Source organism: Mercurialis annua, linkage group LG8 (genome assembly GCF_937616625.2).
Source record: "Mercurialis annua linkage group LG8, ddMerAnnu1.2, whole genome shotgun sequence".
NCBI classification, from domain to species: domain Eukaryota; kingdom Viridiplantae; phylum Streptophyta; class Magnoliopsida; order Malpighiales; family Euphorbiaceae; genus Mercurialis; species Mercurialis annua.
In genome coordinates this window covers 34,702,089-34,718,349 of record NC_065577.1, presented here as the reverse complement: position 1 = coordinate 34,718,349, position 16,261 = coordinate 34,702,089, and the positions used below count along the sequence as shown (strand labels likewise).

At 33.0% G+C, this 16,261-nt stretch overlaps 2 protein-coding genes across 2 annotated transcripts; both read left to right on the top strand.

Annotated features, from left to right (window-relative positions):
- The first annotated feature begins 4,140 nt into the window (after positions 1-4,140).
- Positions 4,141-7,246, top strand: LOC126660811 (uncharacterized). The gene is made up of 2 exons (XM_050354492.2): positions 4,141-4,253; positions 6,538-7,246. Exons 1-2 carry the CDS (start codon positions 4,163-4,165, stop codon positions 7,065-7,067), a joined length of 621 nt encoding a protein of 206 aa, XP_050210449.1. The 5' UTR covers positions 4,141-4,162; the 3' UTR covers positions 7,068-7,246.
- A 384-nt stretch (positions 7,247-7,630) lies between these two features.
- Positions 7,631-12,755, top strand: LOC126661389 (ATPase GET3B-like). Its single transcript, XM_050355232.1, has 11 exons — positions 7,631-7,934; positions 9,650-9,861; positions 9,977-10,039; positions 10,173-10,283; positions 10,648-10,722; positions 10,820-10,888; positions 10,969-11,034; positions 11,742-11,816; positions 11,915-12,013; positions 12,224-12,358; positions 12,523-12,755. Exons 1-11 carry the CDS (start codon positions 7,730-7,732, stop codon positions 12,658-12,660), a joined length of 1,248 nt encoding a protein of 415 aa, XP_050211189.1. The 5' UTR covers positions 7,631-7,729; the 3' UTR covers positions 12,661-12,755.
- The last annotated feature ends 3,506 nt before the right edge of the window (positions 12,756-16,261 follow it).

Sequence of the window (16,261 nt, the reverse complement as noted above, 5' to 3'; positions counted from 1 at the left end):
TGGTTTCAAGCTATCTTCAACATTTGCATAATGGACTAATTTGCTTTTAGTTTCTAATTTAATTTTCAATAAAGATATATATCACTTCTTGATATTGATTTATTTTAGCCATTAATTCTATTTATTTAGTTATTTTTGTTTTGTTCAAGTATTGTGCAATTTGTTCAAGAATTTAGTCCAGTAAGTAGGATAGATAAGCTATCCTTAGTTTCCAAAAGACATGAAACTGTAATATTGTTGTACATTAATTATTAGAGAACAGAAGCTCATTTTAGAATTTACGAGATGACATGGTGATTACATCGCGGTGCAACCATTTAACTATTCTAATGAAACAAATACAAATTAGTACTTTCATCATTAAACAAAAGTTAGATTATAACTTCAAACTACTTTTAGTAAATAGATAACGACTTATTTTAAAAAGTGCTTCGTCTATTTTTTTTTAAAAACTCTTAGTGTTTTTGTGTGCGAGCATGTCAGAGGGTTACAGCTCAAAATAAGATTTTAAAAAATAATTAAGTGATTGTAAATGATTTTTAAAGGACATAAAAAATTTACAAGTTCTTTAAACAAATCTTTTGAGAGAAGTTTAAAAATGTAAAAAAAAATTATAATTGAAAAACTAAAAACGCGTACTGTAAATGAAATTTCGATGAAATAATATTGAAAAAAAATAAGAATAACAAAAATAGCAGTACAAATGAATCCACGGAAATAATTATGTTGATATTAGTTTCTCCTGAGAGTTTTGAGTTTTTGGTTGATTTTGTTGGGGCTGTAATCGTTGGTTTTCTTCTGCTTTTATAGCGTTTTTAGAAAAACTACCAGATACTCACATCTTCTCAATTGCTCAACTGTTTCTTAACTGTCCACAGTCCCACTTTCTCCACTTCTATAAAAATTGTCAGATGCTCACTTCTTTTCAAATGCCCACTTTTCCAATTTCCCATGTTCTCTAACTTCATAAAAACCGTCACTTTAAACTGCCATCACATGCTAAAATTGAAGATCATGTTGTAATTGGGTTCGTTTGAACTCGGAATTGGACCCCGTTTGAGCCCATGGTTTTGTAATTACTTGTAAAACATTATTATCTGCTGTAATGGGTCAAACTCAATTTATCGGGACCTAAAGCCCAAAATTGTAATATGTCATGTCATTCGGGCTTCGAAGCCCAACCCGCCAGGGACAACGACTTCTAGAGCAGATTCTGAGCCCATATGAACCTGGAATCAACCCCGGTTAGAACCAGCGGATTTGTATCAACGCGACGTACAATTGTCATGTTCTGCTCGAGAACCAGTTCCGACCACATCGGCTGTCAAAACGCATCGAGTGATAAACACTCCGGTCTACAAGGTTTAAAAGTATTTCTAATCTAGTATGCATATATAATGCTCTTGTGTATGCTTGCAATGTTTAAACGCTTTTCTAAAAGCATGATCCAATCTAGTATTAACATGATAAAGAACTGATCACGTTAATTAGCTAAATCAATCAAAACCAGCGTATCATTTAGAAATCTTAGGACTGTCATGAAAAAAAATAGTAAAAGGTTATATAGGCATTCAAAATGAATAATAATAAAATCAATCAAATATAGAAACCCTTTTTTAGGCTTTGTGCATGTAATCAATCCAGACCACTCAGTCCTCTATTATTTGTTAGAAACCTCTAAGGTTAGATGAATGCATAAGAGTATTTTCTACTTCCCAAAATCGAGTCATATGAGCGTCTAAATTGGGTCCCTTTACTGCTTTCATCTGTGTTTAAATTCTTGCAATTTATATTGTGAACTACATGAATGTTGAGATGAGATAAAATGAATACATCGCACAAAAGTTTTAGTAGAATGTCCATGAACCAAGTCTTTTGGTTCGACGTACGATAATCTCACTGATAAGAGAGTGAGGTTATCTAGTCGGTATAAAAGCATTCCTAGCTAAACTAAGTGGCGACTCCACATTTTCTCAAACCTAGTCCGTAATAGAGTCCTTCCATAAGTCTGGGCGAGCGGCCCCCGAACCCCCCCCCCCTCTCACATATGGCTTTTGGGTATGGCATGTTATAATATAGAATAAGATCATACAACTAAGTATAAAACCGTGGCCTCAAACGGGGCAAAATTCTGAGCTCAAACGAGCCCGGAAACACGATCTGGATCAGGTTTGAAAGATCTCAGGAGTTCTAGGTAAAGGAACCGATGTCAAACAAAGTGGAGACGGAACCAAAGATAAGTGGCAGCGGTGCCAAAGAGAAGTGGCGGCTGAGTCAGAGATGGCTCCTCGAGTCTCGGGAAACGTGAAAAAAAAGACGATAAAAACAATCAAAAACACATATTTAAGCAACTGGGAACATATACAATCGAAATATATGCACAATAACAGTAAATTAACATCCTAAATATGTTTCTAAGATTAAAATCATGGCAAGAACATGAAATTTGGCAAACATGGCAGTTTGAATCCTAACCTGCTGTAGATGTCAAAAATCAGTTGTTATGCATAATAAAAATCTGGAATGGCATATAATCGAAATAAGTGTGTAAAAATAGTGAAAAACAATCATAGACATGTTTCTAAGATCATGACATACCAATTATGGAAAGAGCAGCAACTTATGGTAAAAATATTGAAAATAATGTAAACATGTACCCTAGATTATAAGATCAAACAAATCTAAAACATATATGATAAAAGTAATAAAAGGAGAGTTTTGGGTCCTCATAAGTACCATTATGAGTTCTTGGCTCATTTTCTGGGAATCTCGAAGTAGAATCCAGTTCTGGTTTGATGCACAACAGTTTATTATTGATTGATCAAAATGTAGAAGTTTTATTTTTGGACTAGAATCGAGTGCATTTAGTGTGTGCGTGTGAGAGTTCGACCAACCTATGATAATTCTAGGGTTTGGTATTTAATTTTTCTTATGTACCGGTGCCACCCTTAGGTCAGTTCATTAATGGGTTTATATGGAGGTTAGGGTTGATTAAGATTTATTAAGTATTTGTGTTGTGTTAGGTATATGCAAATGAGTGAAAAAGTGAGATCAAGATTATTAATTGGATAAATATTACATTTTAATTCGTACTAATGCATGCATAGGGTGATAAGTATGGCTAAAAGGCATATTTCATGTCTAGAAGCTGTATCAAGAAAGGTTTTCAGAACCCTAAGAATTTTGGTATGGTCGATTTTATCAGTCAAATTTACAAATTCACCCATAAACGTCTAACATATTGCAATTAGTCCAATTTCTTAGATTTAGATCACATTGTTTTGGATATTTATAGGCTATTTGCGGCTAATTACGTTTCAATTCTCCAAATTTGTAACTGCGTGCTGATCTAACCCGCTTGAATTTAGACTTGCGGATCGTTAGCTCGTCATCTGAACAAGTTTCTTCAGAAATCATCATTAGACGCTTCAAATATCCATAATCATTTATTATCTGTCCGGAAAATAGATGTTTACAATACATATATACACACACAAACGTAAACTATTGCATTTTAACATAACTATTATGCAAATTTTTTATCTAAATTTATTTCAACCAAACGGAAATAAACCGAACTGAAACTGATGATAAAATTTTGGTTAAACAAACTAAATTTCATAATAAATCTAGTGTGATTTAAATTTTGATTTTATTTCGTAAAATATGAGTTAGTTTTAAACTTTACCAAATTAAACCAAACTGAACCAGGCTCACCTCTGCTTATTATACTTAAAAGGTTTATTTACTATTTACTTTCCATTCTTTTTACTTCGTCCCTATAAGTTTTTGTTTCTTTATTTGATCCCTCGCTGTATTTTTGAAAACAACTTTATAAAGTCCTTTTATAATATACTTAGTCCCATTAATTTCAAAAACAGTTTCATTTATTCTTTCACTTCCGCAGTTTTGTTAACAAAATGACCTTATAAAATTGTTTTTGAAAATACAATGACTAAATAAAAAAATAAAAATGTCCGTGAACGAATTAAAGAAAAAAATAAAAAGTATAGGGATCTTAAGATAGATTTTGCCTACTTAAAATGGGATTTTTACCTCTAAAATTTATGGGCAAGTTCCAATAACACCCTTCTTTCATTTTTATATATAAAAGCTATTTTTTCTGAAACGGGTAATCTACGAGTTTGAACATCAAGTTTTCATGGCGGCAGCTAGAAACCTCCACCTCATGAGACGGATTCTGTCTTCTCTTACACATAATGACCAACTCTTCACCTCTTCTTTAAATAAAGGTTGGTTCTTTTTTGTTGATAAGTTTTGCAATTTTGTGATTTTTTTCTTCTTTTATGTATTTTTGTTTGTATGTCTGATTGAAATTGATGGAAGCTATTGTGAATTTAGTGATTTAGTGTTTAACAGTGTTTGATTAGAAGACAAAAAATTGTAAATTTGAAGTCTTTTGGTGGATGGAATTTAGAGCCTTAGTTTGATTTTTTTTGTGACTTTTAGGAATTTAAAGTTTGTATCAAAAACGTGGCATCATATATCTCAACGTTTTGCTTTATAGCATATATAGCTTAGGCGCCTTATACGACATCGTTTTGGTCATTCACACAGCAAAAAAACCATATCATTTTTGCGGAAAATAACGCGTAAAACGCAAACCGGGCTATATGATGAAAAGTTTGAAAAGGTTGGGATGCGAGGTGAGGCGTTTCTTAGATTGTGCTTAAATCGAGAAAAAACGCTAAATGTGGGGATATATTGTAACAATAATCCTTTTTTTTTTGTTAAAGCTTTTAATTTTCTTATTGTTTGTTTGTCAATTTGTTTTTTTAAATTCATATATTTCGTCTCATGGGTTTTCATAAGTAACAAAGAAAATACATTTCAATGCTCATTGGTAAGTTTCCTAGAGCATTTAGGCCATGTTTGGTTCATGGAATGGAATAACGTGGAATAGAATAGCTATTCTATAAAGAATGGAATAACCATTCTTTAGTTTTTGAGAGGAGTACTTATTCCACAAAATCATAGAATAGCAATTCTTTGGAATACCTATTCCATGAACCAAAGTAAAGAATTGTCATTCTATACGGAATAGCTATTCCATTCCGCACCTATTCCATGAACCAAACATGGCCTTAGCAGTATAGATCTTTATCGCGCTTGCAAATGGGAATTCCAATATCTAGAGTCATTATTTTAACTTGAATTTAGTTGGTAATGGCTATCTTGAGCTTGGATTTCGATTAAGATCTCACTCAGGTTCAGCCTGTAATCAATGAATTGATCAAGGCTTGATCACCGAGATATTTTAGATCCGCTTGGCCATGTAAATAAGTCAATTCAGCTTAAAACCAATCTACTGGAGGTCAATAAAGCTTGTGTAGTATGCAAACTATTTGTATCCTACAATTTTAATTGGCTACTTTGTAGTTCAAAGAAGTTGATTGTTATCTCATTTAGTTAGGGCTCCTTTTGAAGATTTATCAAATTAGGGTGGAATTCAATCCGAACAAGCCTTTGTTCGAGAGGCATATTGATTTGCTTTGGCCGTTAATTAAAGACTTACTTGAGTTTGGTCTTGATCTTTGAAAAAAAGTTTAATGTTTGAACTTGCTGTAGTTGTATCCTGGATAGTGATGGATGTTCAAACTCTGAACTGTATCAGTAAAGCTCTTGTAAAATATTAATTCCCACCACTTTGTAGTTCAAAGAAGTTGATTATCATCTCATTTAATTAGGGCTCCTGCTGAAGGTTAATCGCGTTAGTGTGGAATTCAAGTTTTTCCCAACAAGCTTTTGTTCGATAGGCATATTGAGTTTGGTCTTGAGCGAGGAAAAAAGATTGAATGTTTAAACTTGCTGTAGTTATATTCCAGCTGATGATGGATATTCAAACTCTGAACTGTGTTATTCAGAAAGTAATGTTAAATTGAACTTTAGTAAAGTACTCATTGTTTGACTAACTACATCCTCATTGCCATTATATGATAAGGAAAAAAAAATATGTTCATGAAAATTTTAGCCGTTGATTAAGTATGTATATTTGAAACTACATTAAAATTTAAATCATTTAAGTCAACCAAGTTAAGTAGAACACCACAGTTTTAATACTGATGAAGCAGGAAAGCTCTAATAGCTTTTTGCGGAAAGACTAGTATTTCATTAAATTGTTAAGGTCCCTTCAACATTTTATTTGGAACGGGAGCTGGTTCTCAAAGATTGATGATTTATTTGGTTGTCGCTCCATATTTGTCTATTTCTATCTTTGCATTAGTGCATTACTGACTCGTTCTATGATTTCTGCATTTTGGTTGACCCATGAGTATTTCTGTTTTACTGAACTTCTCAAAGCCATACATCTTGACATTTCATTTTCGTTTTTAGAAATGCTTCTGAAACTCTGAAACTCTATATTTATAAATTATAGCTCATTCTTGTAAAAAAATATTATTTTTCCATTTTCTATCTCGGTAAATGTGTAACATTTCCATTTTTGGATTATATAGATGAGCACTCGCATTGTGTGCCTCAAATAACCGTTTGATAACTGAAATTTTTTGCTGACAGAACAAGGACGGCAACTTCTTCCTTCTACAAGTTCCATCTTCACTAGGAGTGATTTTTTCCGAAGAAGATTTCAGACAGAAACCAATCCAGCCAGCCGACCAAATGAGGACCCTGAAAATCATGAAACTGGTTGTTTGAAGCCCATTTCCGAGACAGAAAATTCTCAATCCGAAACAAACAGCAAAGAAAATTCTGGTGTAGTGTATTCAACTACATCCAACTTAAAAACGTCACCAAGGCATGACCTTGCAATGTTATTTACATGTAATGTCTGCGAGACAAGGTCTGTCAAGACAATTAGCCGCGAGTCATATGAGAAAGGTGTGGTGGTGGCCCGCTGTGGTGGCTGTAATAACCTACACCTAATTGCAGATCGACTTGGATGGTTTGGAGAGCCAGGAAGCATTGAGGACTTCCTCGCTGCTCGTGGGGAGGAAGTAAAAAAAGGTTCTGCAGATACACTTAATTTAACGGCGGAAGATTTAGCGGGAAGCAAGATCTTGAAAGAGCATTCAACTTCTAATGGTTAATTCAAACTGACATTCGTTGAGCTATATAGAAATTCGAAGGTTTATCTATTTAGCAATTTATTTTGTAAATTTGTAATGCAAATAGAGCTGCCAGCTTTATTGCTCTCATTAAAAATCACTATTTTCTCCAGATTAACTTTAGTTGATCATAATTAACCTTAATGAATCCTTATTGCTCGTTTTTTTGATATAATTTGCCAGTGGTTTGGGATTTTTTGACCAATTTTCATAAATATTGCCTTTTTTTGATATTTCGTGCCGACTTAAAGAGGTGATATAACCCTTTGTTCGGATTTCATTTATCTAAATTTAAAATGAGCAATAATCCTTATTAATCCTAATCAAAAATTCTTGTTCTATAATCAGAGAAGGGGAGAGTGCTTGGAGGAAAAAATGTATCAACGCTTTAGCAAAATGTTGTTCAATATTTATATCATTTGACCTATAACTCATCGGTTTTTGTTATCTTTGAATTTGATATATCATCATGTATTTAAGATTAAAATTAAAGATCTATTAATAAAAAATGATAAATAAATAATTAAATGTTTAGAGCATAAAGAAATAAAAGTAGCTCCGAAAGGCAAACTATAAATACTTAAAATAATCCACCTCCTAAAATCCAAACACAAACTCGCCTCTGCTTCATCACCAGACCAACAATGGCAGCTACACCTACCTCTTCCACTATCTTCTCCCCTTCTACTTCTTCCTTCTCGCTCAACAATCATTTCTCTCCAAGAAACTCCATCTCACCGCCACTGGGTTCGGTTTCTTTTGCACCAAAAACCCATACTCAAACCTCCCTCACCACAACCTTTATAGCCTTCTCCGTCAAACAAAAGCCTCGCCGGAGTTCACTTCAAGGTGAGTTCTTTAAAACCCAGTTCTCATAAATTGTTCTTCTTTAGTGGGTATTATCTATTTTTAGTTATTTTTCATGTTTTAGTTAGTCAATTATAGAGATTTGTGTGTTGAGTTCAAGATTTTGTCATTTATGAATTAATTGGTGGTTTAATTGGATGATTTATAGGTAGAAATTTATTTATTTGTGAAGGATATTTTTTTTATCTTCCATTCGTTCATGGAATAGTTCCGGAATAGAATAGGTATTAGGAATATTTAGTCCTTGCTTGGAATAGTAACTTTATGGAATTGCTATTTCATTAGTTTGTAGAATAAGTACTTCTATCGGAAAGGAAGATAGCTATTCGATTTCTTATGTAATAGCTATTTCGTTACATATAATATCATTCTATGAACCAAACATAGCCTAGGATTTTGGAGTCTAGAAGGTGAAGAAGAATAACGAGAAATTTATTAGGCAAGTTGTGTCTTTTCTAGGAACAATAAGTATGAAGATAAGAAGAAGAGTGAGTAAATGTTCCACTATGTGATGAAAGGAAGACAAGAAGGAAGGATAATCAGATGTTATGTAGCACGGAAGCGGAAATGGTAAAATGGAAAATGTCGTAATGAGAAACAATAGAAAGAATGTAATGTTTTTTGTAAGAATAGGTTATAAATATAGAGTTTCAGAGGTTCGTAAATTTATGGAAATGGAAGGAAACGCCTAATCGTATGATTCGAAATGTTTCTGTGCAACATAGATGAGTTGCATTGGCTTCGAACTTGGAGTTTATGATAAATCTGCGTCAAAAATTAGGGAAACAATTGGATATATAACTACTTCTATTTGAATAACCAAGTAAGAAGATTACAATTGAAGTAGTCTTTTTGCCTTTCCTGTAAGATTATTTGTATCAGATGCAAGAGAGTAAGAATACGATCTTCCTGGAATCGTCCTACAAAAGACATCCCAAACCTTTTTTTATTCTTAGTTGTTAATTGACAGCATTCCTTGGAACGAATACATGAAAGATGCTAATTTTCTATGAAATTGGAGGTCTTAGAATGAGAGATGCATATATATTATAGTGGGACAAGTTACTTTAGACTCCTACTTGATTAGGAAGCAGTAGCTCTTAGCTTTTATTTTGGTTTTGAACATTTTAAGTACCTATTGAATTTCATATCGCTTTTTATTGGTAAACAAACAACTGCTAAGGGAATTATTAAACCACATATGTGAAAGGATCAAAATAAGGAGAATGAATTAAACTGGCTTCTTCTATGAACTGTTGCAGGATTTTGACTTCAGCTTCAATCATCTGTTAGGATTAACTTGTTTTTAGATAATAGAAATGAGAAAGTCAGACTTACTAAATTTAAAACATATAGTATAGCAACAAAAATCTAACTATTTGGTAACTTTACCTGGTTTGAATCAGTAAATTTTTTAATCAGAATTGGTTCAGTGTCCTAGATATTCCTTGTTAAAGAGACGATATGAATAGAAGGTCTTTTGTGGCTGGGGATGGGGCTTGGTGGTTAAAAATGTAATTTCAGCAGTATCAGTTGGAATTTGATTACTTTTGCAAGACACTCTTATTGATCTATTAACAACAAGTAGATCTATGCCAGGGGAATTAGTAATGTGTCAGGAAAAATTCGTACAAGAAGCCGTGGATACACACTTTGGTTTGATGAATATTGCAAATTCATGCTTACTTTTTTGTCAGTGAGATCAGTGGCTGCTCAAGTAGAAGATGTTGCTGGATTTGATGAGATGATTTCTGGTACACAACGAAAGTATTACATGCTTGGTGGAAAGGGGGGAGTAGGAAAGACAAGTTGTGCTGCTTCACTTGCTGTGAAATTCGCAAATAATGGGCATCCCACTTTAGTGGTGTCAACCGATCCAGCACATTCTTTAAGTGATTCTTTTGCTCAAGTATGATAGCAAAATTGTACTTTATTCTTTTATTTCGCAAAGAAATTTTCTTTTTTCCTTCAGAGTCCACCACATATTACTAAAATATATGCTTCTATTATGATTTCTCATTCAGAACTTAACCGGAGGGACATTAGTAGCAGTTGATGGACCTGATTGCCCACTTTATGCACTTGAGGTATGCTTTACAATTTGTATTGTGATTGTGTTTGTATTGCATTTAGCTCACAATAGTTCCCTTGCAATTGCTCACAAGCTTTTGGTGGTTTTCATGTCTGCAATGCTAAGTAAGATTTGTTGGTTTACAACAGATTAACCCTGAAAAGGCCAGGGAAGAATTTCGTAGTGCTAGTCAGAAAAATGGAGGCACTGGAGTAAAAGATTTTATGGACGGGATGGGCCTTGGAATGATTGTTGATCAGGTATTATTTCATCTAAAGTCATTGTTGATCAGGTATTATTTAATATAGTAACAAATTTGCTTGTAGTGGAGAAAGAAAATCCACATAAAAAACCAATTTACCTTGACTCTTGAAATTAAGGTTTAGTTTAGTGGAGCATCAAGGATACATTTTACTAAACATTCTATAGTTCTACTAATGGTAGAAATATGTGTCTACCATCTTCACATAAGTACATGCTTTCAATCTTGCTGAAATAATAGTTATAGCTGCGGGTACTATTATGAATCTTCGTCTTCTGTTAGAATCTCTCTCTTCAGTCTTTAATGCTACAAGTGGAAGCATTGTGTTTTAATGACCTACTTTTCATTCGTCATTGACAAAGTTAGGAGAGTTGAAATTGGGGGAGCTTCTGGATACGCCGCCTCCTGGTTTGGATGAAGCAATAGCAATTTCAAAAGTATGTTTTCTGATGTGTTCATTATGCTTTTCATGCTGCATTTCACCAGGAACTTTTCTGTTTCTTTGCTGCTGATTAGAGAAGAATCTTCTGGCAGGTGATACAATTTTTAGAATCAGAGGAATATAACATGTTTACTCGAATAGTTTTTGATACTGCGCCAACGGTAAGCTAAAGCACCTTTTGTATCAGTTTATATGAAATTTTTAAAGTCATTTAGTTGAGGCTGCTGATTGTTTTGGGCAGGGACATACATTGCGGCTTTTGTCTCTGCCAGACTTCCTGGATGCATCCATAGGCAAGCTATTGAAGGTAATGCAATCTTGAAATCATGCTAAGTGCTAACCTACATACAATAATAAAATTAATAATTTTTTATCAAAGTACTATGAAGTCTTACTTTCCGTCACTTGTTGAGTAACATGTTATTGAAGACTATAGCTTGCAGATTTCATCATGATCTGACTTTTGAATGAAGATCACTGATCACAATGTTTATCCTTTGAGCTTGAACCACAGAAATGCAATTTCGATGAAAAAGTTCTTTTGCTAGTGATATTTTTTAGAGGCAAAGAGGGTTTGGGATGATACAGTTGAACATAACAAGTTAGTATGGTTGATTCGGGAGAGAGAGACTATCAACATTTTATTTTATTTTTCTTAGTTGATCATCTTTTTTATTTTTTATTTTTGATTTTTGATTTTCTTTTCCTTTTTATCTTTGACTATTTTTTTGGGCTTTTGTAGGCATTTCCCTTTCTCCATGTAGGTTATCCTATCCTTACATTTGGCATATTTTATTTCATCAATATTTGCTCACAATATTTTTTGCTTCATCAAGAACATGGTTGACAAATAAAGGAAACCACTACTACAGTGAAACCGGTTTGACAAGGACAAGAAAACCAAAATGCATCCTCGCTTCCCTTTGCGTGGTTACTATTTATATTGAAATTTAACTTGAATCTAGTTTTAATCTTATGGTTTTAATGATTCGAAAACTGTTCATTTTATTGCAGCTTAAACAAAAAATATCTTCCGCCACATCTGCAATCAAATCTGTTTTTGGGCAAGAAGATAGCCGACAGGATGCAGTGAGTCTGAATTCCTTGGAAGCAGATCTCGTGTTCTTAGTTCATCTAGTTTCCTTTGTTAATTTAATTGTCTAACATACGTGTATACCTTTCGGCAGGCTGACAAATTGGAAAAGCTCAGGGAAAGGATGATAAAAGTGCGGGAGCTTTTTCGTGATACAGAATCCACTGAGTTTGTCATTGTAACAATTCCCACGGTATTATTCTTACAGGATTTATTTTTTCAATTGTTGAGCGAAAGAGGAGTATTTCCTTAGGGTGTTCTATTGAATGAGCAATGCTCGTTGAATGTCGGGTCTTTTAGCCACAGGAAATTCCAAGTCACCGTAAAGCTAATTTGCACATACTAAGAAGATTAGTTTTCATATAGTAAGCTCTATCTTTACTATTCTGGTTTACTTTCTCAGGTAATGGCAGTTAATGAGTCATCTCGGCTGCGCGCCTCCCTAACGAAGGAGAGTGTTCCTGTTAAAAAGCTTATTGTCAATCAAATTCTTCCTCCATCTACGTCGGACTGCAAGTTCTGTGCAATGAAAAGAAAGGTATTATTTTCATATTTCGCTTTGAAGAGCAGTATGAGCTGAATATGACATCTAAACTGTGAGCATGATGATTTAAAGATCGAATCAAAGTTTATTATTTTGAAGTTCATCATGCTTTTGATAAGTTCTGAAACAACAAGAATAAATTATCTTGTGTTATACAGGATCAAACGCGTGCTCTCGATATGATACGAAGTGACACAGAACTCTCCGGTTTGACATTGATAGAAGCTCCCTTAGTTGATGTAGAGATCAGAGGTGTTCCGGCGCTACAATTTTTGGGGGATATTATATGGAAATGAGTTTCTGCAGAAACTATACACATTTTGATAATTGTATACATATTTTAAAATTGAAAAATTGGAAAATTTTTAATTTCTTTTGAACAGTTCCCAAATTTGTTTCCTCAATTCATGTCAGGTTGGGATTAGCTGCAATTGAGCCCCAGTGTAAAGGGTTAGGCTTCCTCACACTCTATTTAGAAAGTATGCATATCCCTAAGCTCATGGCTGCACCTTCAACTGATGTTTTTATGCCAATAAACAAATTTGGGTTGCAGTAGAATTGAATAAAGGATCAGTTTAACCTCTCAACTTGTATCAAAGTATCAAAAAAGTCTAAAATAGCAAAACCGGATCAACACACCAATTAAATAGTGTTTGATTATGTATTTATCTTGAATCACTTTTGTATTAAATAAAGTTCATTTTCTTAAAGGGATCGATGAAAAAGGCAGCGAATCCTCCTATTGATGTCAGACCAAATGAGATGGGTGCTAATCGTCTATTGTTTTTTTTTAGAAACTCATAAATTTCATTAATCAACTAGCCATTTTGTCGGAAAAACCATAACATTGAAAGTTTTGGGAGACACAACCTCTCCAAATATTACTCTTGACATTGATTACTATATACCTAGCCATGGGCCGGGTCAGTCCGTGAACCTGCTTGATCAAATCCGGCCCGAAACCGGTCAAACCCGGAACCGGGCTAAAACTAGTCGGAACCGTAGACAGGGCGGTTCCGGGCAGGTTCCAAATATTTTTGAACCGTGAACCGACAGTTTTGGATCGGAACCGGCGGTTCAGGGGTCGAAACCGTCGATAAAAAATTATTTAATTTTAAATTATATATATAAATATATTATATATACATTATATTATATTCTATCATATATATAATATATATTTTATTTTATTATTTATTTATATTATAAATTTATTATTGCGATAAGATATATATTATATTTTTTTGTTAAATTTTTTGTTAGTAAAATTTATTCTATTTTATTATTTTTTGTAATATTATCTCCAAATGGTATTTTATTTTTTAAAATTTTTAATAATTAAATTTCAATTTTACTTTAAATTTGTTTCTAAACCGCCCGAAACAGAACCGGAACCGGCCGGTTCCGAACCGTCATGGAACCGTCACTTAGACGGTTTCAGACCGGTTCCAATATTTCTTGAACCGTGATCCGGCGATTCCGAACCGTGACCGCCGGGTTACGAACCGTGGCCACTTCTAGATTACTAAAGTCTCTCTAGCTAAACAATGAACAAACATATGTGTACCCCTATTACAATAAGAAATACTGATACATTCTCCACTACTAACTAGAATTAAACTGTCTTACGCTATCATTACACAGCACCTTGTGCTTTGTGAACGCCTCTATTGCAACTTTTGGAAATGGTCTTATCTCAAAAGGAATTAGATTGGCTTCCTTTGCTATGATGATGCCTTCTCTCGAATTGCAATGGGAATTTTAAACCCAGCAACTTGACCCATATCTGTTGAGTCTCTAGTCGGCTGAACACGCCAGAATAGATACCAGAGGTGGTTGAGGTCGCCGGACAAGGCTGGGACCGCCAGAATGAACCATGCAAACCGCCAGATTGCGGAGATCCTGTTCTTTCGAACCGTAAAAACTACAAAAACTTGCAAATCTACTCCACAAAGTGGAGACATACTAATCTTAAGTTAGATTAGATTAGATATAGGGCTTTTTATGCCAAATACGACATTTGGCACTCTTTATATTTATACAGCTCATCTCATTTTTTTACATTCCCCACCATCTTATTTTACAAATATAACTTAACATTTTAAAATTATTTTTTATACGATTTTTTCTTTTCTCTTAAATTGACAGTTATTTCTTTCATCTTCTTCCATCCCCTGCTCTCTATTCTTTTTCATGGCCGTCGCCCTTTATCAAGTCTCAGTGCCGCTCCGCCGCCGCCGTTATTTTGTCTCTATGATTTTTTTTTTTCCAGATTTGAATCGGGGTTTATTATCGAAAGAAAGAATAGATATCAGAAGTTTTCAACGATTTTAAAAAGTTTCTTAAAGTCATATGATCCGATTTCGAGGCAAAAAGATTCACCGTTCTTCTTCTTCTTCTTCTTCTTTTTCATTTTCAGATCTAGAATTTGTTTTGTTAACTGTTCTTAAGTAACAGTGATTTTTTTACCATTAAACACGTGTAAAGATTATATTTAAGAAATATAATATTAATTTTCATATACATGAAATCATTTTATGATTTTACGAAATGAAAATCTGTTATTCTGCAGTTTTATTGTGTTTGGTTGTATTTCTGCGTTTTGTTTTTGCTCTGCAACACGATTTGTTTATGATGGTTGATTGATGAATTATTGTAATATTTCAGTGTTGTTGATTTTATGTTGATTTTATATTGGTATCGTGTTGATAATCAGTTGATATTTTATTGATTTTAACATTGACAAATAAGATAATGATATCTGTGAAATAAACTAAAAAAAATTAAAATTTAATTGAAATTAGATAATGATATGTTAGCATTGAAAAAGAAGACAAATAAAGATATTGAATTATTGTAACATTACAGTGTTGATATTATGTAGATTTTCGGTTGATATTTTGTTGATTTTAGTATTGGAAAACGACATTAATGATGTTGAATTATTATAATGTTACAGTGTTGATCTCTTGTTGATATTGAGTTGATATTATGTTGATACTTAGTTGATTTTAGCATTAACAAAAAACATCAACATTACAATAATCTAGCAATCAATCAAAAATTAAGTTATCATTTTTTCTGTTTCAATTTATTTTTTATTTTATTTTATATACAATATTGTTTACTTTGCCAATGTTAAAATCAACCAGATATCAGCACAAAACCAACATAATACCAACTTAAAATCAACACTATAATATTATAATAATTCAACATCATATTTATATTTTTTACCAATGCTAAAATCAACACTGCAATATTATAATAGTTATTTATATTTTTCAATTTAATTTATTATTCTTTTAGTTTATTTAACGTACAATTTTATCTTATTTGTCAATATTAAAATCAAGAAAAAAATCAATTGATTATCAACACAACATCAACAGATAATCAATATAAAATCAACAATACTGTAACATTACAATAATTCAGCAATCATCCATCATCAAAAAATCATACTGCAGAATACAAAAAAAAAAACTAAAATACAATCAAACACAGAAAAAATGCAAAAATAATCGAATTTATTCCATAAAATCACAAAAATATTTTATATAACATGAAAAGATAATCTTTATACATGTGTAATGATGGAAAGTTGATGTCATATAAAAACAGTAAAAAAATGTAAATCTAAAGAAGAAGAAGAGGAAGAGGAAGAGGAAGAGGAAGAGGAAGAGGAAGATATGAAATCAACGATTTTGACGATAGTAAATGCTTTTCAAATTTGTTGTTTCGTTGTTGGAATCGGAGAAGGAAGAAGATCTTGATGCTTCACTTTTATATATGGAAGAGGAAGACTTAGATGAAACAATCAGAATCTGAAAATATTGATTATTAGGAGAGAGAAAAGGCAGCTGAGAGAGAGAATACGATTATTAGGAGAGAGAA

Bases quoted from the DNA above. Each gene is read 5' to 3' on its own strand.
- LOC126660811 (XM_050354492.2), top strand. From the start codon at position 4,163: ATGGCGGCAGCTAGAAACCTCCACCTCATGAGACGGATTCTGTCTTCT. The intron at 4,254-6,537 runs GTTGGTTCTTTT...TTTTGCTGACAG, and splicing joins CACCTCTTCTTTAAATAAAG to AACAAGGACGGCAACTTCTT.
- LOC126661389 (XM_050355232.1), top strand. From the start codon at position 7,730: ATGGCAGCTACACCTACCTCTTCCACTATCTTCTCCCCTTCTACTTCT. The intron at 11,817-11,914 runs GTGAGTCTGAAT...ACCTTTCGGCAG, and splicing joins AAGATAGCCGACAGGATGCA to GCTGACAAATTGGAAAAGCT. The intron at 12,359-12,522 runs GTATTATTTTCA...TGTGTTATACAG, and splicing joins TCTGTGCAATGAAAAGAAAG to GATCAAACGCGTGCTCTCGA.